The 27911-nt window shown below is 40.2% G+C and overlaps 1 protein-coding gene across 1 annotated transcript; it reads right to left on the bottom strand.

Moving 5' to 3' along the window:
- Positions 1 to 1741: 1741 nt before the first annotated feature.
- Positions 1742 to 26315, bottom strand: LOC134536326 (dynein regulatory complex subunit 4-like). Its single transcript, XM_063376079.1, has 6 exons — positions 26083 to 26315; positions 23348 to 23465; positions 19254 to 19514; positions 16409 to 16633; positions 5055 to 5306; positions 1742 to 1924 (listed from the first exon to the last, which is right to left on the bottom strand). Exons 1-6 carry the CDS (start codon positions 26313 to 26315, stop codon positions 1742 to 1744), a joined length of 1272 nt encoding a protein of 423 aa, XP_063232149.1.
- Between the last annotated feature and the right edge of the window lie 1596 nt (positions 26316 to 27911).

Genomic DNA, 27911 nt, shown 5'->3' with positions numbered 1-27911 from the left:
TACGTTTTTCGCTTTATAAAGTGTTATAGGCACTAACGTAAATTGCGAAAATAGGCAACTAGAAGTTTCGTTCAAAGGTAAAGAACACTATGCTTACTTGTAAGTTTAAGATTTTATTGCGCGGTGACATTTTTTTTTATTATTGAATCCAAAATGCCGTCGTTCGCACTCTAGCGCCCCTGACGCGTGCTTTGTGTTCACGCCTCTTTTCTTTCAACATTCACACACCACGATTCTTCCATTCAAACCCCTTCCACGTACCATAATTTTTCGCCTCACAATAAATATTGTATAAAATGCCGTGACTGCTTCAGAACCTCTCGTTCCCGCTGTGTATCACTTCATGGCTTGACAGGGCATGTAGGACCTGTAGCTTTGGCCACTGGTTTCAGCTGCACTGTAAGCTAGGGCCGGCCATGCGTGCATCACTGTGTTTACACCGCGTGGAGATCTGCATTTTGCCCAGCCTCAACTTGAAAGCCAAAAAGTAGTTTTGGATTGCAAAGGAAACACCTAAAATTAACTATGGCCCAACTCCAAAGGAGGAGCGATTGTTTGTGCGTTTTTTTTTTACTAACGTTTAAACGTCTGCACCCGGCTGGTTGTTGAAACGCAACGGCGCGGCGCTGGAATCGCGCGTCTTCTCAGCCAGTGGAGCGCCGCCAAATAGGCGCGAAAATTAAAAAATTTTGCCCCTGTCGCAGGGTTGCATTTCGGTGACATTTCCCCCCCTTGTAAACGATTTATTTTATCAGAGTCGTCAGCAACTAGGGCCATGCACTTTTCGCGAAAATACTTTTTCTAGACCAACTGAGTGTGTAAAAAAAAAACCACGTTGTAGCTCTGTCTGTGTTTCGTGATTGGCTGGTTTTTTACTTGAGGTGCACGTCTACTGACAGCAACACCAATTACAACCATCCAGCGAGGGTGCAAACACAGTCAAATAGAGCCATGGCCTTTCTTGCAGACGCTTGCGCGGACATTATGTACCTTATTGCAGCCTAATGATCAATCGGATTGTTTCGCGAAAAAAATGCATGCCCCATACCTGCGATCCATTAAAAATAACGCCCAGCAATTTTTTTTTTCGAAGATCGACTTATGCGGCAAAACATTTTAATCAGGTGACTTTGACTATTTGTACAGTAGAAAACATGTTATTTGTAGAGACCTGCAAAATTCGCGGATTCATTTCGTGATATGCTACAATTGAAATATTTATACCTTAGCGCTGCTTCTACCACTGGTTCACTGTTAATCTGGATTAATGAGGGCCAATTAGAGACCCTCGCTCAAAGAAGTGTCGAATCACAGACACTCAGTCGAGACGACTCACAAGTCAGCAGCCAATGAACAGGTGGCATTTGCCCGAGTGTGTAGAGTGTAGTAGAGTCTATCCTGGAGGTCATTGAACCCGCGAATTTTGCAGATCTCTAGTTATTTGCTTACTTATAAAATTATTTGAACAGATGGCTCATAAAAAAACAAGGAACTTGCTTAAAAGCTTAAATTTTTTTTTATAGTAGGAGCAGTCAAATTTACCCGATAAAAAATATTTTTGCCGCATGACGGTATGTGTCGTAAAAAGTTTTTTTTTTTTTCCTTGCCAAAATACGTAATTCACGTTTGATTTTATTTTGAATTGTAGTAAATGGTGTGGTTTATTCAGAATCGCGTAAAAAAAAATAACGTTTGGTCGCAGTATCAACGCGGTCGGCGCGACGACAGGGCAGTGGCCGGGTCACGTGTTGAGCGCGGCGAGACCGGCGGGCCCGCGACCCAGCCTCAGGCGCGCGACGTCCGCGCGGCGGGGCTCGAACCCCAGCTCTTGCGGCGGCACCCCCAGCTGGCGCAGCTTCGCCTCGCAGGCGCGCAGCAGCTCGTCGTGCGCCTTGCAGGCGCGCGCCAGCTCCTTCAGCAGCTCCTGCACCGATTTTTTTTTTCCTAACCTAACTAAAAACCTTTGAATATATATATATATATACTGTATAGAAGTCGCCAGCCCAGGTTAAAATTTCTAATACGGGTTTGAGGTAGTTGGTTAATTCACCGCCGCAATCGCCACCATCTCTCTAGGGCATCGACTTGTGGTGGTCCCTAGCGGACACGTGTCAAACTCTTCAAACACCCCTGCCCCCTCCTCAAGAACGACGTTGAGCTGCAGTGAATGATGGGTGGGGGGTGCGGGGAATGACAGCGGGCGACAGTGCTGCATTCTAACGTGTACACAACAACTAAGACGATACAGGGCGTTACGGCAGCGCACTGCAGCGGTGAAGTTCCCGAGCTGCTCATCATGCGCTTCTGAAAAACGTAGAGTAAATCCTATCCACTCGCGACTTCTATACAGTATATATATTCAAAGGTTTGGGTTAGGGAATACTCTAGGTGCGTCCCAGGCCGAAGCCTTTACGCCTATTCATGCTGGGTTTTAAGCCATGCAGACAAGGGAGGCATGCATCGCGTGCTTTGCTCGGGGATTGGCCAGCCGTGGCTGCGATTGGCGCCATGACTAACTCCCCTATCTTAATACTAGACTATAACTAGATAAGTTGGGCCCAGGTGAAACCTCCACAGACAGAGGGAAAACCCTGGGCACTTTTTTTCATGCGGGATGCAAAATTTCGTGCATTAATTACGAGCAGGTTGGTTACGGGAACAGAAGGATTGTTCAGGAAGAAGAGTTGGTCAGAGTAGAAAGAGTCTACCATGCGGGGGTTGGGCGCTTTGGACGGTTGTGTCCGCTTGTGGTGTTTAGGGGCACTGGTTTTTTTTGGGGGCGGGGCCGGCTCTTCCACTGTAGCTAGCTACCTGTAGCCACCCACCCTAACCCGGCCCCCGCCGACAACAACAGCAGCAGCAGCAGCTACCGTCGCAGCGGCCGCCGCGGTACATACTGTCAGTGGCGTAGCCAGGATTTGTGTACGGGGGGGGGGGGGTGTTAAGCATGGCTCCCCGTATTAAAGCGGGGGGTCCGGGGGGGTGTTCCTCCCCCCGGGAAAATTTTGGATTTTAAGGTGTAAAATGGTGCTATTTTAGCAGTTTTTCGGTTCTTAAATATAAATATTGTAATGGTAGAATTTTTATTAATTTTAATATGAAATTTGTTTGAGTGATGAATAAGAAATTAATTAAAGATTTGGTGCTAAGGGGGGGGGGGGTTTAACCCCTAAACCCCCCCCCCTGGCTATGCCACTGCATACTGTGACAATATCCGCATTAACAGCAGCCACTGAGACAATAGCTTTGAATTTTATATATATATATATATATATATATATATATATATATACTGTACAGAAGTCGCGAGTGGATAGGATTTACTCTACGTTTTTTCAGGGGCGTACGATGAGCATCTTGGGAACTTCACCGCTGCAGTGCGCTGCCGTAACGCCCTGTATAGTCTTAGTTGTGTTATTTACACGTTAGAGCGCAGCACTGTCGCCCGCTGTCATTTCCCCGCACACCCCCCAGCTATCATTCACTGCAGCTCAAGGTCGTTCAACGGGAGGGGGAAGGGGTGTTTGAAGAGTTCTACACTTCTCCGCTAGGGACCACCACAAGTCGATGCCCTAGAGATGGTGGCGATTGCGGCGGTGAATTAACCAACTACCTCAAAACCGTATTATAAATTTTAACCTGGGCTGGCGACTTCTATACAGTATATATATATTCAAAGGACAATAGCTACTTCCAAAACAGTTGCCACAACTATAGTTACCGTACAGTATCCGCTAAGACAATAGCTACTTTCACAACAGCCGCTACGATAATTACTGTGACAATATCCACCATAATAGTAGCCGCTAAGACAGTAGCTACTGTCACAACAGCCGCTAAGGTACATACTGTGACAATATCCACCATAACAGTAGCCGCTAAGACAATAGCTACTTTCACAACAGCCACAACGTGATACACGTCATTAAATGTCATTTTTCTATGGACAGCTTATGCTATATGTTTTACCACAACTTCATAATTGTAGACATTGGATGGTTTCCATTGACTATCTTCTTTACTTGGTATTAAACATTAATTTTGGTCAATATTACGTATTGTAATAATATAAAGCGAAACATTCCAAATTTCTCAACAAAAGTAAGGAAAAAAACTTAAAGTAAAAAAAGGCGTCTATTCAAAGATTAAACTAATAAAACATTCTTTTTTTTTTATTCGCGCCACTGAGGTTATCGGCCGCCAAACCACATCACGACATCGCATGATTTCCATGAAACTTAATAAACACTGGATGATACCCCGATTGAACTTCGTACCAACCCAAAAAAAATCGATTTGATTTTGTTTACTCTTCAAAAGCGATCATCGATCCTGATCAACCTCCAAATCCAAATTCACTGGGATCGATGAATATTAGCACGCATCGTGTACGGTTTTTAAGTTTCGTTTTGGTTATAAAATGAAACTCTTGTTTGTAGTCGCGTATAATTAGGGGGGGAGGGGGCCTCCTGCACCTGGCTCCTGGCTGTGGAGCCGTGGAGCCGACCGCCATATTTGATTGTGACATCACGGCGGCCATCTTGGATTGTGCCGTTTCGGCGGCCATCTTGGATTGTGGCGTCACGGCGGCCATCTTGGATTATGCCGTTTCGGCGGCCATCTTGGATTGTGGTGACACGGCGGCCATATTGGATTATGCCGTTTCGGCGGCCATCTTGGATTGTGGTGCCACGGCGGCCATCTTGGATTGTGCCGTAACGGAGGCCATCTTGGTTGACCTTTACCTTTGACCTTGACCCCGGCGGCCATATTGGATCCGCCATCTTGGATCCGCCATCTTATACAAGGGCCCAGGGCCTCCACCGACAGAAGCCAAGAGACGTACGGAACAGTGGCGTAGCAGGCGGGTGGCAGGGATGGCCCCCGCCAGGGGCGCCGGAGCTGGGGGGGGGGGGCACTGCGGTTACTGAACGCTTCCCCCCCCCCCCCGGCTGTTTTAATCCAAGAGGGAGCGCCATTTTCAAGTCTGGCCAGGGGCGCCGGTCACCTCAGCTACGCCACTGGTGCGGAACACGGCCGTGCGAGGTGGTTACCTGCACGAGGGCGTTGTTGCCCGCCAGCAGCGCTGCCAGGCGCTCCTGCACGAGCCCGCGCAGGTGTCTGGGGAAGGCGGCGCCGCCCCCGCCCGCCGCCAGCTCGACCGCCCGCGCGCGCTCCGCCTCCAGCAAGGCCCTCAGCTCCTGCACCCGGGTCTCCCTGAGCGCCGCGCGCAGGTCGGCCTCCTGCAGGAGCTCCTGCAGCGCCTCCCGGTGGCACCGCCGCAGTCTCTCGCCCTCCTCCCGCAGCTGCGGGGCACGGCACGGACGACTTGTGCATTCTGGATGCACCGGTGCGGCGGTACGTCGCGCACTGCGCCTGCTGTGCCGAGTAGTCCACGACAGTGGCGTAGCCAGGATTTGTGTGTGGAGGGGTGTCAAGAAGCATAGCCCCCCCCCCTCCCCCACATATGAAACCGGGGGGACCGGGGGTCCTCCCCCGGGAAAAAAAATTGGATTTTAAGGTGTAAAACGGTGCTATTTTAGCAGTTTTTCGGTTCTTAAAATTTAAATATTGTAATGGTAAAATAATTTTTTATTAATTTTAATATGAAATTTTGGTTTGAGTGATGAATAAGAAATTAATTAAATATTTGGTGCTAAGGGCGGGGGGGGGAGGTTTGAACCCCTAAACACCCCCCACCCCCCACCCCTGGCTACGCCCCTGGTCCACAACGTTGCTCAGATCAGTTTGTCTGATGCGGACAGCAGCACAGTCAGGCGACCAGTGCGTTAGCGGAACTGACACTGTCATCATTGCGAGCCGCCCGGTCCGTATTCCTGTCCGCGGCATTGATCCAGGGGGGGGGGGGGGGGGGGGGGCTCGCCAAGAGTCCCAGGCCGCTTATTACCGCCCATCACCTCTTGGCATGTGTCTGTGTGTACTTTTTTTTTTTGATGTGTTGGGTTACTACGCCTGCTGTGTCGTGCCCACAGTGTGGCGATCACCTGACTGTGTGTGTGTGTGTGTGTGTGTGTACGCCCCTCGGCGAAGAATCCGTCGCGCCCCTCCAGGAGTCCCGTTAGCCCGGCCGCCCAGGGTGTTACGACCAAAACCCTTCTCGCTGCGAGGAGTCGACACCACAGTTCCTGTAGCCGGGGGGCGCGGGAGACTACCATACTGGAAAACCACCATAATGAGAGTATTCCGCCGCCTGGCCTCTTCGAAAAAAGGGAGGAAAAGTACCATAACGGAAATCTGCCATAAGTTTCAAAGGACGAGGCGGAATTCTACCATATTTCCTTGTACACTCCATGGAACGAGTACAGCTGCTTTGTCCTCGGATTAGTGTATAGAATACGTCGCTAGGTAGCACTGTTAACCCCCTAGCTGTTTCTCAGGTTAACTTAAAAGGCTACAGATAGCGCTTCTGACGGTGACTTTCTGTAGTTCCAGTCATAAATTAGATCAACAGTTCGCGCACTGATAGAAACAAATGTTTCCGTCCTCGGATTAGTGTATAGAATACGTCGCTAGGTAGCACTGTTAACCCCCTAGCTGTTTCTCAGGTTAACTTAAAAGGCTACAGATAGCGCTTCTGACGGTGACTTTCTGTAGTTCCAGTCATAAATTAGATCAACAGTTCGCGCACTGATAGAAACAAATGTTTCCAAAAATGTGTTATAGGAAGCACCACTCTATACGTATAACCACGATCTGTAAAAATAAAAATATGGTAGTTTTCAATTATAGCACTTTTCCTCCTGTTTTGACGGGGGGCGATGGAAGACTGCCATACTGGCATAATTCCGCCTGGGGGGCGACGGAAAACTACCATAAGTTAAAACGTGACCATACAGTCCTAATACTCGAACGACTTGAGTAAATTATGTCTATTATCTTAGAAAGAATTTGTATAAATAAGCAGCATACAAAGTGTTGTGATTCAAATTAATATTTTAACTCCAGGCCACTAGTTGAAATGAAATGCAATCTAGTGACTGAAAATCACAATTCCCTGACAACCGACGGTTAAGTAAGTAAAATATTTAATTATTTAATCATATGTTTAAAATGCCACGACAGATTATTACCATCAGGTTTTAGTCATCTATACTACTGAGGTGGCAATTCAATTGAGTTTATTTTATGTAATGTCTATCAAAAGAGCATTATTGATTTCACAAAAAAAATTATTTTTACGTTACTACATCATTAATTAGACCTACATTATATTTCTGATGGGCTATTGGGGTTCACTTTTCGTGGCCTGACTTCACTACTACCTTACTTCTTAATGGCTGTGGTGTTGTTTTTGTAATTTTGGGGATGTTACAGGGTATTGTGATTCCAGAATTATGTTTTTAGCATGTGCTGTGAAAACCATTAGAAGAGTATTTTAACATATAGATGTACAGAAAAAAACTATTGACATTAAGAAAAGATAAAAACAATCACAGCATTTCCAACCTGTGAACACGAAATATTTGTTATACGTTACTTGAGAACGATTTACGTTTGCTGTTTAAGTTTTACTAATTTAGTTGTAAAGTTATCTTTAAAAGATTTGTGCAATGGGAGCGCATTACTTGATGTAAGTTTTTGGACATACGCCATTGCTAAGAACTTTTTCTGTTGAAGAAAAACTAATAAATAAAATAAATAAAAATACACAAGAAAAACAAAAAACACACAAAATTAAGCAAACAATTGCTGTTGTCAACAAGAATACAAACACCACAAAATATTCCGAAACGGAAATATGGTCAACAAACAAAGAAAAAACAAAGAAAAAAGTACTAAGTGAACAAAAAAACACACAAATGATGACAACACAAAAATATTGAAACCAAAATAATTCAGCACAACAGTTGAAACGAGACAAAAACACGACAAAACGAAAAGACAAAAAAATACAATAGTTTTACCAAAACAGAAACAAGCGACGTTTCGGGAACTGCTATCTGCTCCCGTCCTCAGGCAGAGACGCACATGGTACGGAAACACAGGTGCGACTTTATTTATTTTTTATTTATTAGTTTTTCTTCAACAGAAAAAGTTCTTAGCAATGGCGTATGTCCAAAAACTTACATCAAGTTTAGTTGTGAAATTATACCTATACTTTAACTGCCTCAATGACTAAGAAATCATTTAGAAATACTGTAATGAGCTGGTTAAGTGAAAACATTTCAGAACATTAATTTATTAAAGCCTTGAAATCATTTTTATGTATGTTTACCAGAGGAATAGCCTATTTCCGATATTCTCCTTATTCTGAAATGCTTGCTTGTCCGTAAACATATTAATAGCGAGGTCAATGCAAACGGAAACCACAACGCCACGGTAGAGCGACAATGTGAAAGGAATTAGCCATGACCTACAGTACGGAACTATCCTACCAATTTTTTAGAAAAAAATCGGTGGGGCTGTATCGAGACTCACGGCCGTTGGTTTCTTGTGAAACTTCTATGACAGCGAGCTGCTTTTAGTGTAAAAGTTTAAAATAAAAACAATAAAAACGAGAAATTGACTACGTACTAAAAAATTTAATTCAAACAGACACTAAATGGTAGCTTACTATTCATTTCGATTAATATTCGACGAAAATTCTGTTTAACATTGGCCTGTGATATGATAAACGAGATACCGAAGGCATAATGTAAAAAATAATGTTTTTTAGTGAACGTACAATCTGTATTGCCCATTGTTGTCAGTTCTCTATACACAATCACACGAATCACCGCGCTATCACATCTGAGTCGTGAGCTACACTGAACAGAAATTTTTTTCCGAACCCAAATTAAAAGTGTATTTGGGAGGTCTAGGTAAGGAAGACTTAAATGAGTCTCAGGCCGAAGCCTATATAGTTAGGAAAATGTTAAAGCAAGATGATACAGATTTTTTCATCAGACTTTTTCTGGTACCCATATGTTTCGCTGTGATTTTTAAGACGTTTCACGTCAAAATGATTTGACAATTACCAGTCGGGACTTGAACCTATGTTCTCTGGAATACGAATATAGTGTCTGTGCTGTCATCACTGTTTATTCACATCATTGGGTTTACCTGTGCGTCTCTGTATAGCCGTTGTTTTTTCAATTTGTATCTGTTAAGTTTCATCGTTGAGTTATTCTGTTTACCGTTATGCACCGTAAATTTTATTTGTAAATGGAACAGAAATATTAATGTAAACTTACATATTTGTTAATTTGTACATTTACGATTTACATGAAAATAACTGTATCACTACATAATAGTGTTACCATTTATGTTTCGTGTTGCCCCAGTACCTTCAATATTTAGTTATTTGCAAACCGTTGTTTCAATAGCTTTCCAGTATTAGCTGCGTAAGTTAAGCACGGTAAATCAAAAGAAAACCAAAAGTAATATAAAAAAGTAAACTTTTATGTGGCTTTAAAACCAAATAAATAAAATGTTTATACTTTAACTTCATGCTTGTAAGCACACACATATTTTAACTAAGCATACTCTTTTAATATCTAACATTTATTTCAAAATAACTTTACCATTGACAGTGCAAGTTCTTTACTAATTTTCTTACTAGTCTATAGTTCTATATAATTATTGTACAGCGGGACTGTAAGTTTGTTTGCATAAAATCAACTAAAAAATTGCCAGACTTGTTTTAAATTATATTTCACTGCTATGCAATTACATAATTCATGCTGAATGAACAACATAAGAACACATAAATTTGTTCGTTACCGAGGTTAGACGTTACTGCACTTGTTAATGTCACTCGAAACTACAGTAAACTCGTGGAATAACACCATGTCAGTGTTAAGAAGACTGCAAGTATCCGCTCTACCACTCTGGTTCTGGGGTAGAGCGCCTGCCTTGTGACTTGTAGGACCCGGGTTCGCGCCCCGGCTCCTCCAAGGCGGATTGCCCAGACAAAATGGTGGCATTTTTTCTGGTAGGAATACAATCCCTTGTAACAAGTCAGGCTACCAAAGAAACGGTGGGTGGAACAGAAAAAAAACCTTCCAGGTGGCTTCCAAATGGGGAGCCCGTTTCTTTTCTTAGGCTCCCCATGCGGTGGCCATTCTGGGGGTTTCTCCGGGGGAACGGAGTTTTGCAAAAATATATATATTTTTTTTTTAGTTTTGTAGCGTTTTAGTTTTTAGTAACTGTAGCATTTTCATTCCAACATGTTATAAATAAAGCTCAAACAAACATTTAAAACATTTAAAAAAAATTTGCTTTTGAACATAAAATTTTTGAATTAAGAGTGTATCAGTCAGTGAGTGGTTGTATACCGATGTTGTGTGTTCAACCATTTATATAGGTATATATTTTCTTGAAGTATTATTTTGTTTTGTAGTATTTTAGAAGTTTTTTACAAAAAAATATTTTATTCCTAAAAATATTATTGCTGTAAAACCACATCGTTTTCAATCAGGAATATCGTCTTATATATGTGTGTGTGTACCAGTATAAATCCAAATGTAAATAAAATATTCTGTTTATTTCAAAATATATAGGTATAATTGGGAAATATGTTTGTGAAACTATTCAGCAAGATATTTCAGCTGTCCGGATCTGATTTTCAAGTTAACAAACGTCTCCGAATTACGAGAGTATTTATTGTATAACCTTTAGCCAAAAAAACTAATTTAATTAATCAGAGTTATCACATCGTAAGTAATGACATTAAACGTGGTGTCCTCTTTTAAGATCTTCGAGTTATATTCGATGCCAAGCTTTTTTTAACCAACGTGTAGATAATACTATTAGCAACAAATGAAGATATTTAGGTCTTATTCAATTTAAAACTTTATCTGCATCAAAAGATTTTAATTAGAATAGAATTGCAAGTATGCAGAAAAAGTTCTTAAATTAATATTTAAAAATTTCAGGCATTCAAATTATTTTGAATATGCTACATTCCTATATAACCTATTTGTTTTTTCTATTTATTCGATCAGTGATGCACTTTTTATTATATACATTTTATTACCATTTTTGTTGGTTCAGACATAATGACTCGGTTTGGATTAAGAATTCTAACTTGCAATTACAGAATTAGTGACACTTATAAAACCATTAGTAACTATACAATTGTAAAAAATTATAACTCATTTTGAATAATCTACAAATATTCATTGGTAAAACTTTTGTAATCTACATATTTATTTTGTATACACCATTTAAGTTTCGGTTTAAGATTTTTGTGAAAACCAAAGTAACCAATTAGTTAACATGAACTTTATCAATCTTTTTCTGTGTATTTTGTTGTTTCGTGTTTTGTTGTATTTATGTGTTTTTGTTGTTATTTTATGTCATAATTCGTTTATAGGTGCTGTAAGGCATAAAAAACCGAATTTCAATTTGATCTGACAGTTTTAATGAAGCTGGATAAAATGCTACGCATAGTAATTTTTTTTATTATCTAATATAAAAAATACATAAATTTCAGCAGAGTTAATTTTTGAAAGACTGCAATCCTGTGCAAAGTCCATCAAATTGGATGTACGAGCCTATGTCTCCCCTAGAGTGCCTATGCTGCTTGCCCTGTGCCAACAAACTACACTAGACAAAAATATTTCCCTCGCATTTCAGCATCTTGAAAACACATTTTGTAGACTTTGAATAATTTATTATAGACATTAAAACCTTAATATCTGAGTTTTTTGTGTTCAGTCACCTTAATAAAGAAAACAATACATAAGAAAATCCTTGAATATTTGCGTTGGATTTGCACTCATTAAATGATTTACCAATTACTTCAATTATTCCAGTGTGCAAAAATGTAAATTCTATGAAGCTAGTTACATTACAATTTTACGAGTAAGGCCGTTTTCCTCATTCCGTAGAATGTATAATATAAGAAATTTTGGCAGAATGGAGTACTAGGTACCACTTTTTTTTAAATCGTCGTTATAATAATAGAGTTCTACCTATAATACATTTTTGGAAACATTTCTTTCTTCTCGTCCGCGATCTGGAAGTGATTTGTAATTGTAACTATCACCGTCAGAAGCGCTAGAGGGTTGACAGCGCTACCTACCGAGTATTCTATACACTACTTCGAGGGCAATGCTGCTGTACTCATTCCATGGCAGAATTCCTTTGGATGTATGGCACTTTTCCGTTATGGTACTTTTCCGCCTTTTTCGTAGAGGCCAGGCGGAATACTGCCATTATGGTAGTATTAATCAAATTAATTTTTTTTTAATCATACCTATTGTTTTTTGTATATGTTACTGCCAGTGAATAACTCTTTACAGATATGTTTTTTATCTCAAATATTAAATATTAATGTCACAATGTTCATAGAACTGTAGTTTTAAAATTTTTAATTTCAATCGTACCTTTAGTATGTGATGCTGAAGAATCTCATTTTCACACGTCAAGTTCTCATAAGACGTTTTCCATTTGTTCAACTGGGACTTCGTTTCCTGAAAGTCACACATTCATAAAATAATAACTATTTTAGTCAAAATTAAATTACTAGGTAGGCAATAATTTTAAGTATGTCGCTATGTGGGAAATAAATACTCATTAATAAGTGCTATATGGCCGAGAGTTAAATCATATTATTCTCTGGCTGTAATTGCAATTTCAATTTTAGGGAATATTAAACATCTCCAATCTATACTTAAGGAGACGGCTTATAAACAAACTTATTATAAATACAGCCGTGTCCATAAGACACGTCCGCTGATCACCAAACAACCGATATCAGTCTCAAATTTTAAATGTTTCTACAAAACAAAATTAGCTATTCGGGTTACAAAAATGATGGGTAATGTAAATATAAGTATTCGAAGTTGCAATTTTAAATCAAAATGGTTTCAAGTTATAGTTGTAATAATTTAAATAATGAAAATACTTTAAATATTTTTGATGTGTAAAAATCTGAGCTCTAGGTAAATGACATGTAGTATGATTAATATCAGGAATGGAATGGAAGCCGCATGGAACGGAAATGTGTAACCATGGTGCTGCTATCTGTGGCGGATGACATGAACCACAAAGCCAATGGAAAATTTTTTAACTGTTAAGTGAATTTTAACAATACGGGTAGAATTTTATTAATATTCCCTGTCGAAAATCATGTCCAAAGCCGGAGTTTATTTGTATTTTTTCAAGTTTTTTCGCTTTTATTGGACCCGCTTCATTTTATAGTTTAAAATTTCAGTCTGCAAATAAAATGATTCGATAGTCGTCGTAGCTGCTCAGGCAAATAATTATATCGGTGGGTGCGGAAACTTCGTGGTTTTCGCATCAAGAAATGTAATTGAAAACACGATTTGCTGTATATTTATCTCGCTCGACGTTAAATTTCGTGTCAGAGATTTGTATTATAAGTGTATTTGCAACACGAGAACACACGAATTTCACACATCACTGGCGAGAACTGAAAACCTGCTCACATTATTACACATATATATATATATATATATATATATATATAACTAAAAGACTAAGCGAAAATTATCTATTATATTTCCAAATAAAGGTTATCAGGATAATCTCAGTTAGGTCATCCCAATGTCGATTTTTCTATGGTTTACCGGATGGACACCGCTTTGGTTACTCCAGCAAGGTGTTTGTCCTGAGAAGGAATGCTAGACGTCACGAGAAGAATTATTGTGTTAAATACCCACTAAGCAAAATGTTAAGCTGTGATCGGTGTAGCAGGTCAAGCTAATCCAAGATGGGGCTTTGGTGGAAAATTGCCCCTCTCGATGGAATATTACTTCTCTCGATGAAAACTTGGTCCCTCTAGGTGTAAATTTGGCCCCTTTCGATGTAAATTTGTTCCCTCTGGATTTTTTGTGGAAAAAATGGGAAATTTTCTTTAAAAACTGGAATTTTCCCTGGAATTTTGAGGAAATTGACTCCAATATGGCTGCCATGACGACACAATCCAAGATGGCAGTCGGCTCCTCAGCCAGAAGCCATACCTATGGCATTACTTAAATATTAACCTGAAACATTTTAGAACGGTTCGTATATTTGTTTTTTATCAAACGACTGAAATCAGTTTTACAAGTTTCCTTATTGAGCTGATTTAACATTATATTATAATGTTATCTTGAAAAAGTAAAAAAAAAAACAGTGACGAGGAGATTGTTACGCCCCTTTAGGTTACCAAGCAGGCGCTCTACCACTGTGCTACTAAACCTCTTTGGAATTCATAAGGAGGGTATGCACTATAATCATTGTAATGCCAGTTTTCCACTATAATCATTGTAATGCCAGTTTTTTTTAGGTATTTTAAAGCATGTGATTATCTTTTACTATGACTATTTTAATTTACCAAATATATTCCAGGTTAGTTTTACTATAATAAAGTTTCATTTGGTACACCGATACGTTTGGTATGTCCCCTAATGTTCACGAAAGTGACTATATACGTGTTTATGTAGCTACGCGTGGATCCGCCATCTTTGTGACACATTCCCGTCCATCAACTTCCCTTCCAATTTCACGAAATTACTCCAACCAAATGCCGCACACCGAGAGTTAAGATCTTTGGGCATTAAAAAAATTATATTTTAGAATGGTACGGGAATTTCCGTACATTCGGCAACACTGGGACCATCCCTCGGTGTCCTAATACTTGCGCGCGCGATTTCTAGGCTTGAAACGCCCGGTAGAGATTCTTGAAAGCACTCAAGTGACTTGCATCGCACCTTCATCTTCATTTCCCCGCTATCTAATATTGTTGCGACTCAGATTTCATAGTTGCCCTGTGCACGACGAGAAGACTGCGCTCCAGTTCAGAGACTTGCGGCACATTTCACATATGGGCTACACCAAATATGTAATTGTGTATGGACAATATGGGAAACTGGTGATAAATACGTGGGACAAGTTATTCCAGAGAACTTGGCGGCTTGGAGTGTACGTGAAACCAGGGCCGGCGCGTCCACATAGGCGAACTAGGCAACCGCCTAGAGCGCCAAGTAGCTGGGGGCGGCGCAGCACGACACATGACAGCTTATATAATATGTTTAACGATTATTGAAACTAGATGAAAATGGATTTTTGTAACAGTTTGGAATGTTTATATTGATATAAGTAATTATTTAAAGTCCACGGTGACCTGTTTATGATTTGTAATAAGTAAAAAAGTAAAAACAAAAAACACAAGCCTGCTTACATTTGATTGTTGACAAAATCTTTGGGTTACGTGATGTATTTTCTATTTTGAGGCAAGGAAAATTTTTTTGGGGTGTCCGGTGGGGGAAAAGGGGGGGGGGGGGGCATGAAGGTTTTTCGCCTAGGGCGCCAATTTACCTTGCACCGGCCCTGCGTGAAACTAGTTTCCAGCAGTGGCATCCAACGGCGTGGAGTGTAAAATAGCTTGGAAGCATTGCAGCTCCGGTTACTAGCCTGGACAGCTAGGAGAGGTTGGATAGGCCTCCACTGGACCACGGGTTCGCTGGGTGTGATGTGGTAGATCGGGGTAGGCGCCAGCAGTGCTGATGATGTCTAAGGGCCAAGGACGCAGCCAACTGTCTGGTCAGCTGAGCGAGGCAGGGGGCCGAGGTGGTGACTATGCTGGGATGGGTGGCCCTAACCTCTGGTCATAGCTGAAGCTCTAACACCTTTCCCGGTCGAAAGGGGGGAGCAATCCCCTATACAGTTCTGTCTTTATTTACTGGCTCTGGAATGTTTTAATACGGTTCTGTAGGCTGACTCCCAAGCTACTACCCTGTAAGGGCGTTGACTTGGGAGGGGATGCGGAGGATAAGCCGGGGCCTTCGGGGTTGGAAAACACTGTCTCGCGCTTCGCCAAAGCTGATTACTAGGGCCATGAAAATTTCGCGAAAAGATCCCGAGAGTATCTGGAAGTTAAAACACTGTAGCATCGTCTGTGTTTCGTGATTGGGTGCATATGTCGATTGTTACAACAACCAAATCACACTAATTCAGTGTGGAAGCAAACTCGTCCTTAGTGGCTCGTGCAAACAAGGCAACGACCACTCTCGCAGACGGCCGCCAATCACAAGGAAGAAACCGCTGGTGTGGGTACACATTGTTGCAGTCTAGTAGGCATTTAGTTTTTTTTTTTTTCGCGAAAATTTCCTGCCCCTACTGATTACTAGGGACCGGAAAAATTCGCTGATTCAATGACCTCTAGGATAGCCTCCATTACCCTCTGCACGCGTGTTCATTGGTTACTAAATTGTGAGTCGTCTCCACTAGGTAGCTTGTGATTCGACGCTTCTTTGGTCGATAGTCTCTAATTGGCCCATAGAGCTCCAGTTAAACCACGATCCAATAGCAGAACCAGTAGAATTATGCACATGTTTGAATTTCAGCCTATCACGAAATGAATCCGCGAATTTTTCCGGTCTCTGCTGATTACTAGTCCAAAGTTTTCCCCCCGCGTCGCCGTATTGCGACGTTTGGTCGCGGCGCGCGGCCTCACCTCCAGCGCTGCCCGAGCGGCGTCGCAGGAGGACTGGTCGCCGGCCTGTCTGACGGCGGCCTCCTCCTCCTGGGCCCGGGGAGGCGGGCCCGGCGACGACGACGACCGCCGCCGCCGCCTCCCAACCGCCGCCTCCCGCCCGCCGCCGAACGCCAGCCGCCTCTTGCACTCCTTCTCCAGCATGGAGGCGTCTTCCAGCTTCTTCTGCACGTCCCTCAGCTTCTCCTGTTCGGCCGACAGACAGACGGTGCATTCCTCGCTTCGTGTCGTCCCAGTACCGGCTTTGAATATATATATATATATACTGTATAGAAGTCGCCAGCCTAGGTTAAAATTTCTAACACGGTTTTGAGGTAGTTGGTTAATTCACCGCCGCAATCGCCACCATCTCTAGGGCATCGACTTGTGGTGGTCCCTAGCGGACAAGTGACGAACTCTTCAAACACCCCTTCCCCCTCCCGTTGAACGACCTCGAGCTGCAGTGAATGATAGGTGGGGGGTGCGGGGGAATGACAGCGGGCGACAGTGCTGCGCTCTAACGTGCAAATAACAACTAAGACGATACAGGGCGTTACGGCAGCGCACTGCAGCGGTGAAGTTCCCAAGCTGCTCATCATACGCTTCTGAAAAACGTAGAGTAAATCCTATCCACTCGCGACTTCTATACAGTCATATATATACAAAGGTACCGGTCTCAACCTCTCGACCTAGCCGGGCGCTCTCCAGTAACATGCCGCGATTGGAAATGGCGAATCTTATTTTCCCGGTTCTAGGAACCCATGTTAGGCTCTGGTAACAGTGTCTGGCATGTAAAAGAGACCCATCTTTTCTCCTAACCAGGACTATGCCCTAACGGGATTACCTGCCTGGGGGAGTATTGATGCAAATTTTGAGGTGCGAACCTAATGTACATGTCGTCCCAGTACCTCCAATAGTGAAAAGTTATCTGTAAACCGTTCCCTGAATAGCTTTCCAGTATTAACTTACTGCGCACAACAACAAGAATGACACAACAAAACAAAAGTCTAATTGTTTGGAAAAAAAATCGATTAATTTGTATTTATTGTATTTCGCATACAGACTACTAGGCAATTAAAAATACAATTTGCAAAACAAATGATGAACATAGAGAGCAGCGGGGGGGAAAAAAAAAATTCCCTTCAAACCTCGGACAAATAAAAAGAAAAACCTTATATTGCCTTGTCATCATATATTGATTAAATGCATCTTTTTTTTTTTGGTTCCGATCTAGCCTTCGTTTGAAGGTGTTCAGGGAATTTACATACTGCATGAAAAAAAAAATTCTATTCCAGCATTGAAACTAAATATGTACGTTCTTAAATGATACGTGCGTTGGGGAATTTTAATTTAATACAATTTCTGGGACAAACACCGATGCTGTTTCGCACTGTTTGTCATTGGATAACTGACAAACGTAAAATAAGAAATTAAAATTAAAACATAAACGTACTGATTGCAAAAGTTGATGTAGGTTTCTGTTTGAACTTTAATATTATTCCCCGATTTTCGTAAGAAATGCTCAGTATTAATGATGGTCGCAGGCTTTCACGGCCATTGTCTGAAGTAGATTGGCTTCTGGGTTGTAGCCGCGTCCTTGGAGAGTAATTCACCGACGTTTCGGTCGACATTGCGGTCGCCATCATCAGGGAGCAGTTACCTACTGAGGTAGGTAGGTAGGCTCAGTAGGTAACTGCTCCCTGATGATGGCGACCGCAATGTCGACCGAAACGTCGGTGAATTACTCGCCAAGGACGCGGCTACAACCCAGAAGCCAAGGTACTTCAATGCTCAGTATTATCTTGAAAAAAAAAATGTTTTTAATATATACAAAAAAATAACCATAGCCATGTGTTGAACAAAGCTACATCATATTTCTTCGCAACTGGTTTCCAAAAAGGACCCTTTTGTAAGGGTACAGAAAAATATTGTTTTTCTGTGTACGAGCATCTCTCGATGCCGATATGATTACTCTACCCTCGCTCTCGCTAGAACACTCGCTCTCCACCCTCGTCCTCAGTTCGTCAACACTATCTCGTCCACTGACCTGCAGTGACCTCCCTGCCCCCCCCCCTACCCCCTCCACTCGAGTGCCTTTACACGCCGCGAGTCATCGCTTCCTCAGACAATGGCAACAGAAGTGCTGGACGACTTAAGGCCCCTGCCTACCCGGGCACACACGCGGTGCGCACAGCTTCAGGATAAACAACGTAATCTGAAAACTGCCCAAGATATCCGATTGGGGTTCTGTTTACGAAAAGTATTTTAAAGAGTTCGCTGAGGGCCGATAAGTAGTTTTGTTTCCGGATTAAGTTTTTAAACTGTGTTTTTAAAAGAGTAAAAATGGCGTGTTTTTCAGAGTAATTTTTAGGCGTAAAACAACCGAAACATTCTTGAAAGCACCTGCATTACACCTTTATCTTAATTATTGCTCCTCCGTATAATGTTAACGGTCACCGCTCAATTTTCATGGTTGTCTCCTATGCACGACGAGAGGACTGCGCGTCAGTTCAGAGCCTTGCGCTTAGAGGCGATGCCGCGCTAGAAGCACCAGCGAGCGTCGCACTTATCAACCCGCCTGACGAGGCGGGCCACTTAAAACTCTCCGGCGCAACGAACTCGGAGCTGATGATGCGAATACACGCTCGCAACGGCACAAGACTACCTTATACGTAATAAGTACAATATTAATTTCCCTTACGCAAGTTATGTTTGCCAAAGCTTTCCCCCCTTCCACACACACACACACACACACACACACACACACACACACACACACACTTTGTTTGCATCCCCAAAAATTACTCGGACTACTTACTGTTCATACCTTGAGACCTTTGATGAGTGACAAGTTATTGTCCATGATGTCGTTGAAGTAGTACTTCATGCTGGCGAAGGCGCTGTCGTGTTCTTTCACGAGGTCGTCGATCTGCTTGTTCTTCCGAATCTCCAGCTCCGACAGTTCCATCCGGAACTTCAACGTCAGTTCTTCGCTCGCTTCCAGCAAGCGCTTTTCGGCCTTCTTCTTGAGCTCGTTCTTCTCTTCCAGGAAGACTTCGCGCGCCTCTTCAATCTCTTCCGCGAATTCCTGGAATTAATCACGGAAAGGTGTAACTAAATAAAATAGACTGCAGCAGTGACGGACGCAGGAAATTAATGTGTGTTTAATGGAGTTTATATCCTCCGCCCTCCTCACGAAGTTATGTGGAAAAAGAAAATTCAAAATATCAGTAAATGCAGTATGTATGTTATTTTGGATGATGCAAGGTGAGCTGTTACATCACCTGCCATTTCAACTCTGTGAGAAGCCACGACGCATGCGGCTACTTCTGTAGTCCCATATATGCAAGAGTGTTAGTGTCAACAGTAATGTAAGTTTTTGCAGTGAAACTTTTTTGCTTCTATTTTCAAGCATTACGAAAATTCCGATCGCATGACAGGAATAGCTACTAGGTACGCGGCGGGGGAACCGGTAGAGGAGGAGACGGCAGGGGAGAGTTAGAAATGACGCAGCATAGCTACTTGCACACCTGTATACTTTCACACTTGCGCAACAGCATAATTTAGCTCTCGCATACTTGCGTGTATTTTTTTTTTTTAATCCGCAACCTCAGGGAAAGAGAATTTATGTATCCTATACCTAATAATATAAAATAAACAAGAAGTTTTTTTTCGCGTAGACTCCGAGCACAATTGTTTTTTCATACGCGCATTTTTTTTTAAATCCTTTCCTTCCCCCTTCTCTAGCTGGCCACTCGGGCGGCCAATTTGACGGAACAGAAGACACCACTTCGCGCACGCGCTACTTGCTCTTCTGGGCAGTACTCTCAGCCAGTGACTCACTGGCGAAGACGTCACGTGAAGATTCCTGCCTAGAATTCGAAATAATATTTTCTGAAGTAAAACTTATTTACAGTCCGTAGGCGATGATGTCATTAGAGCTTAACGCTCAGAGGGCTACGAAAAGCTTTCCCCTCCCCCCCCCCCCCCTCGACAAAAAAAAATTATTTTTGTCTGTATCTGCCATATTGCAGGCTTGCGCGGTCGTTATCCGATTGACTATCTCGACATTCGAGGTTGAGCCGCGTCACGGTGGTAGCGTGTACTGACGTTTCGGTCTGCACTGCAACAGGCATCTTCAGGATTGAGACTCAACCATAAAATATACACTTAGAATAGAGGAATATTAAATTGGCTCTAAATTTCCGGACAAAAAATTACAAATTTACTTAACTTAGACCGGTCGCTACCACTAAGACGCGCTTAAGGTAGTTTATAAAATTAATGTTTATTTTACATGAACCAGCAATGCAGGTCGAAAGTCTTTTAAGTCTTCGACATCGTACATCATAATACTGAAAATATACATATCTTATTAAGTTATTTCTCTTAAACCTACGATTATTCAACTTTATGTTGTGGATGATTGGACGAATTGCGAAGCTGGTAATGAATCTACGTTTTGACATAAATATTTGGCAAAGGCCTTTACCATTACGTTTATGTTTTATGAAAAGTTCTCACAATATTAATTTTTAAAAATAATGTTCTTAAACCACTATTCCTATATTCTTTCGATTTGTTTTCATGATTCTAATCCTTTAGTTTTTAAGTAAAATCTAATGCTGTTAGACTTCTTGTGACAATGAATTGTATAATGCTAAATGTGCATATTTTGAATGTGCAAATGTGAAAGAGAAAATATTACAATTTTTTATAATTGCTTCCTACTTTTAGTTATTAATATTCTACTGTATCTGGCAAGTAACTGCGATAATTTTTGTTTAAAATATCGTCTTTAATTTTTTTATTTAATTTAATGCAGTTTTTTGTGCATAAGCCATTTCAGTTTTGCAATGTTTGTCATAGAAACTGGCCAGTCTACACTTCTGAGCCAATAAATATGGCACAGTGTCATCACGTAGAATATGTAGCAAACTTCAGACGCATTAAGAATCAGACTTCAAACAAGAAGCTGAATCACTTGGGGCATTGCTTTCCCTTCGTGTTGTTAAAATTGTCTTTACTCCTTTAGAGAAAAATTCATTTGTTTTAGATAGGCTATTTCCTTTATTTTCGTGTTGTGTACTTTGTAATGCCACTATAAAGAGTAGCAATACAAACTAATTATTTCTTATAATGAAAATAAAAGTCAAATACAACATAGCTTTCAAATAAATTTATACATATAGATAAATTTAATATACTTACCAATTTTAAGTTATGTAATTGTTCTTGGTACATAAGGCCAGCAGTAATTAGTTGCTGCTTAAGATTATCTTTATCTTCAATTTCCTGCTGTTGCATCCGCGAGAACTCATCTTCAGCTGCTTTCATAGCGGCCATTTTATCTGCCTGCAACACAAATAGAAACATTCGAAGTTGATAAATAATTTTCAATTTTTGAATACGAGAGGTTACTGACGTTTCGCTCTGCACTGCAGCAGGCATCTTCAGGATTAAGAATCAACATTGGCAATATAAGCTTATAATACAGGAATACTAAAACGACTCTGAAATTAAAAAAAAATAATAATTACTTAACTTAGGCCGGTAGCTACCACTAAGACGCGGCCAAGGTAGTTCATACAATAAATGTTTTTTTTTTTTTTTTTTTTTTTTACATGAGCCAGCAATGCAGGTTGAAAGGCTTTCAAGTCTTGGAAATCACACGTAATTGACTGAAAATATAACTATCTTATTATGTTTCTTCTCTTATATCTACAGCTATTCAACTTATTGTTGTGGAGGATTGAAACGAATTCCGAAGCTTGTATAAGTGGAGTAATGAATCTGCGTTTTGACATAAATGCCTGTTTCGCAAAGGCCTTTATCATTACAATTTGTATTAATGAAAATTTCCTACACTATCGCGAATTAAAAATTGATAATACTTAAAAAAATGTTTGTCATTATTCAAATCCTTAAATTTTGAAGTAAAATCTAGTGCTGGAAGACTTCCTGTGACAATGAATTGTGTGAATGCTTAATGTGCATACTTTGCATGTGCAAATGAAAGAACAGAGTGCCAGGTATTGTTTGGAATATATATATTTTATCTATACTTTTTCCTAAAAGGGACAAATTTTATATTTGTTATGATAGCTGTGGTTACCAAATTTCTTGCATCATTTTCATATAAATAATATGTTCTTGCAAATTATTCACATAAGATTAGCGTGCGTATATTTTATTTCTGTTTCTGGAAAAGCATTATCGGTTTTCAATATGGTTTTGATTTCCTCCCGAATTAAGCCAGTTTTGCCAACGTAGTTCTTTTCCACCCTTGCTTGTTAACACGAACAATTGGTGGAAAAATTCCTTTCAACTATCTGAAACCAAAATGGCATAAAATCAGATAGGGAATTTATGGCGTTGATACAAGATGAACATACATGATATAATTGGCCTTCTAGATTTTCAATTTTTTTTAAACATCTGGTATGTATATGGGTTCAAGTCTCGTATAAGGCAAATGTGTAAATTTGTGTTTCCTGTATTTTATACCTTACCGGTAGTAATTAAACTAACCATACACATCAAATAGTCCAAAGTATGACAAGAAACAAAAATATATATATATAATATTAAAAATAAAGTTGTTCAGCTTTCAAGTTTAAAGAAATTAGAAATTTAAAACCACGATGGTCTTCAAAGCCAGAATGGTGGACTTAGTGCTGGTGGGTTGGTGATTTTTCATGATGCGTGCAAGGTTATATGCCATATTCGTCCTCACGCAGAAGGCAATGACGAGCCACTGCAGTATCGTGTCAGTGACCCTTTCAACGACTTGGATACTGCCTCGTGCTCATAGCAATTAAGTAATTAAATAAACGTAATTGATTTGGTTTTCCTTAGCCTACTATACAATTCTTTTTTTCGCACAGAGCAGTATCAGAAATATAAATAAGTTGCACTTACCACTGCTTCGTTGAGAAGCGTCTCGTGTTCGTGCATTAAGTACTTCACTTTCTGCTCAACTTGTTTCAATTCAACTTGATGCTTCTCTTCAGCGTCTTCATTTTCATTTTTCATCACACTAACACATTAAAAATATTAATAATTTCACACGTTATGCTTACACTATGCGAACTTGTTCGAGTTCATTGTCAATTGCATTTAAAAAAATACACAGCTATACACATTCTGAAATTTGTAAAGTGTACACATGAAGACATTTTATTTATTTTAGACGTTGATAGTTAATTCCTTATACAAAAAATATTATTAAATATTGATTTTTTTAAATAGAAAGTTATAGGCAAGAGACTCATTTTCTTTGAAAATCGGGGATTTTAATAGTTTAATTTTAAAATGTTACCCTTCTAAAAAAACACAGTATAGCTTCTAGTAACCCTCTTCAAAGAAACTAGGGAATACACGCTATTATCGCATTGAATTTTGTATCTATGAGCTTGAAAATATTTTTAATGAATAATTAGTAATAAAATAACATACTGAATTAACAGAGAAAAATGCAGTTTCCTAAACACTCTTGGATGAAATATTTGCAAGGTAAATCCGTTTTAAGTTTCAACCATTTACCAACCAGCTTGTAGTGGAAATGAACATGTGATTGTTCTAGCAAAACATCGGACTTTAGAGTGTTCAAAGAAAGGGTGTTTGGTAATACTGATTAATAATAATAATTCATCGTTCCATATGAATTGCAGCTCGCTGGAACCAAATCTTACAAGAACAGAGTGTGTAACTTCTATCCTTATTTAAAAAGTGATATGGGATAATCCTGCCAACCTTGTTCATTGTGGTGTGCCATATTCGTTCATCAAGGTTCTAGACAAGGTTTTGTAATGTTATTTTCATTGATTTATGAAACTATAAAATAACACTATTTTAAAGAGTAAAGATTTAAAAAAATATAAATACAATTCCTAATTATTTTCGCACGAGGAATCACCATCCTGTTTTTAAAACCATTTCTTAACCTGTACCTATACATTATTAAATTGACAGTAAATAAAGTCGCCTGTGTTAGTAGGTAATGCTCACGATGAACGAATTTTATTCAGTCAAAACAGTGCAGTAACTGAGTACTATATTAATTTTCTCTAGGAAAAATGCCCAAGATTGATGGTTACCTATAAACTGAAACATGATGCGCAATATGTTGATTATATCTGGGGAAAAAAATGTTAAAATTATCTGAATTCGTGAGTGGCAATGCCGATAACTTTATTTCTCATAAAAATAAATAGTTTAGCACATAAATATCATGTTCTGTCTTAAAATCCGTTTCAAATGGCAGCATATAGGTAAAGCACGAGTAGTTCTACGCTTGATTGAAAATTTATTGGGAATTCTACTTGAGATTTCCTTTCAGTATCCATCCGCCACTTGTATTACCACGAACCTAATTACCTATGGGCACGTGTTGAGCGAAGCTTAACTATTATATTGTTGTAAATATAAAGGTTTTTCGCTATCATTTAATTTAATTAACAATAATTAAGAATACATGAGGACATAGATTAAACTTATAAGGCCTATTAACTACTGAACACAAGAAATCTTAATTGACTTGAAACAAAGATCTACCACCATTAAACGCGCTAAATCTTATTCCATTGTACGTTAACGAAAACAAACTACCAAATTTATAAGCTACTCATTTCAAACATAGAACTTTTGATGCCAAGGCCACCCTAACTAGGTGTGCACAAGCGTTTCTCGTTTCACTCTCTTTAATTACATTTTTTCTTAACATACATAAAAATTAAGTGTATTGGGAGGGATCTAACTAAGTGTCTCAGACCGAAGCCTATAAACTCTAATCATGCAGGGTTTCAGCCATGCAGAAAGGGTAGCATGTATCGTGTGCTAGGAGGGGGATTGGCCAGCCATGGCAGAGATTGGCACCATGACTAACTCCCCTATCTTAATTATAAACTATAACTGTTAAGTTGGGCCCAGGTAAAACCTGCATAGATACAGGGGAAAAAACCCTGGGTACAGACATGCGGAGTGCATTAAGTCATGCATTATGCAAACAGGTTGAGTACAGAACAAAGAGAATGATCCAGGAAAAATAATCGGTCGGCGCAGAAAAGAGACTACCATGCAAGGAGTGGTAACTTTGGAATTTTTGTCCGCATTGGGTTTGGTCGGTAATGGTTTCATTCCCAGTTCACAGACAGTGCATTTCAGTAGAGTGATTGCTGTTTTCTAGCGTGTTAATTTTCACACATCGGTTATGTTTCACATATCACGGGTACATTTCCGTAATAATTGTTTTGAAGAAGACCAATGCTCATCTGTATATTTTTTTTCTTTCTATAAAGCAGCTTATCTCCCTGTACTGTATATTAAATCTTCTTTGATATTCCCATTAAAACTATATTGACATTCGATAAACCGACGAAATCGCTAATTTGGCATGGCCGTAGTACTGAACGTTTCAGTATAAAGACCTTTCACTCAGAAGCATATGCATAATTTAACTTTCGTTAAAATGGTGTAAGAGGTGTTGCTTTTAAATTCTTTCCTCTTTTTTGGTGGTAATGATCAATTTTTTGAGGGATTCGGGATGAGAGGAGATATATCCCCCTTATTCCTCCCCCTCCTTTGAATATACCTCACTATTGTACTACTTTCGAGAACCGTCAAACATGAGACAAGTTACGTGATTCAGACTATACCTCAGCCCAGCTTGGCACTCGGCGAGCTGCTGGCGGCATACGTCGTGGAATGTGTGGAGCTTGTCCCTCTCCAGCTGCATCAGGTTGCGATCTTCCTTCTCCTTCAGCAGCTCCTCGTGCAGGCGGTTTGCCAGCACCCTCAGCTGGGGGCGGGTCATCTCTATGGTCGAGACCCCGTCGATCAAAAAGTCTTCCTCCGGTTTGCCTTTCTTCTTCTTCTTGTGCGCTGCCATTTTGGAATGCTTGGAAGAAAATGAATGGAAGTGAAATTTCACACTTCAATAATAGGTACACTTGAACGATAAAACTAAACAATAAAGTACCTACACAATGGAGGTTCACACTGGAGGTTCCCTTTCGTAAGAAACATTGGGACAAACACTAGCAGAGAATCTTACAATTGTCTATTTAAATTATGTCTTATTCCTCATCCCAGCCATCGAGTAGAGTCGTCGAGAGGGAGGGGAAAAGAGGAAATGTAAATCTCCGGGGCCAAGGCTCCAGTGGGGACCCAGTATAGTTTCGAGATATTTGTTATGCTTGGGTTTTCCCTGACAGGACGAAAATTACAAGTCTATTATTAATATAACTCATAGGAAACCTTACAAGTAATGTGATATGTGCTGATCATGTTTACAGTTTTGGCCACATTTATGTTTATATTCTTTAGATTTTTTTTATCTTTGGGATTTGAAAACTTGTAAATTGAATAATGGGGAGGGGCCTAAAATTTATTTGCCCCTGAGCCCTTGATTTCTCTCGATGGACCTTCATCGACCACCCATCTATTGAGTGTAGCACTTAATGCTCTGTTAAGTCATCATCACCTCCACTTACCCGACAAGCTGCAAAGAAGTTACTTACTATTAGCTTATATGATATGTATGCTATGGTCCTTGTAGAGTGGAGAGCTTACTAATGTATTCGTAAGGTCTTTGTTCGACTGGCATTCGGAATAACTCTGGTGCGAATTTTGGTCCATCTTATCTAATGGGATGGTTCCTTGCAATTAGAGTGATCTCTTTATTTATTAGCTTTATATTTTTCAAACCATTATTTAAAACAAAAATAATAATTCTAAAGATTAAATCTTAAAATGGTTATAGGTAACTGTAAAAGTGTGTATTACAATAACTTGTAAAGTTTCATTATCAATAGACTTGTGATTTGTGTCCAACTATCAGGGTAAACACATTCATTAAAATTATTCTAAGATTTTGAAACTCAACCAGACCCCCCTGGTGCAAACCTAATTACCCCCCCCCCCCCCCCCCCCCCCGGCGATGGACATGCTTACAATAGGTCATGGCCGATTCCATTCCCAGTTCCCCTGAATTTTAATGTAATGCGTCCATCTCTAATGACTTAAAAGGCATAAAAGCAAATACCTCGCCTTTGTAATGGAGTGCTATCTATCCCACAGGTCATGTCCGTATTCACGGATGGTTTGCTAACCAGCTAATATCTCATATCTATGATCATGGAAAGTTGTTATCCTGTACAACGAAAAAATAATATCTAAAGACTGTGATGTGGAAAAATGTCATCATTTTAATGTTTACAAAGAATTTTATTAGTGATAGATAGGGACCGGAAAAAATCGCGGGTTCAATGACCTCTAGGATGAACTCCATAGTTCTATGTACACTCGGTCAAATGTCACCCACTCATTGGCTGCTGTCTTGTGAGACATTCCAGCATAGCAGCCTGTGATTCGATAAAGCTTTGGTTGGGTGTTTCTCATTGGCCCAGAGTCACCCAGGTGAGTTGTGAACCAATAGCAGAGGCAACACTGAGGTATAACGATTTGTATTTTAGCCTATCGCGAA

This window comes from Bacillus rossius, chromosome 10 (assembly GCF_032445375.1).
Source record: "Bacillus rossius redtenbacheri isolate Brsri chromosome 10, Brsri_v3, whole genome shotgun sequence".
Taxonomy (NCBI): Eukaryota; Metazoa; Arthropoda; class Insecta; order Phasmatodea; family Bacillidae; genus Bacillus; species Bacillus rossius.
Note: the sequence above shows the minus strand (reverse complement) of the source record. Positions and strands in the feature narration are given on the sequence as shown.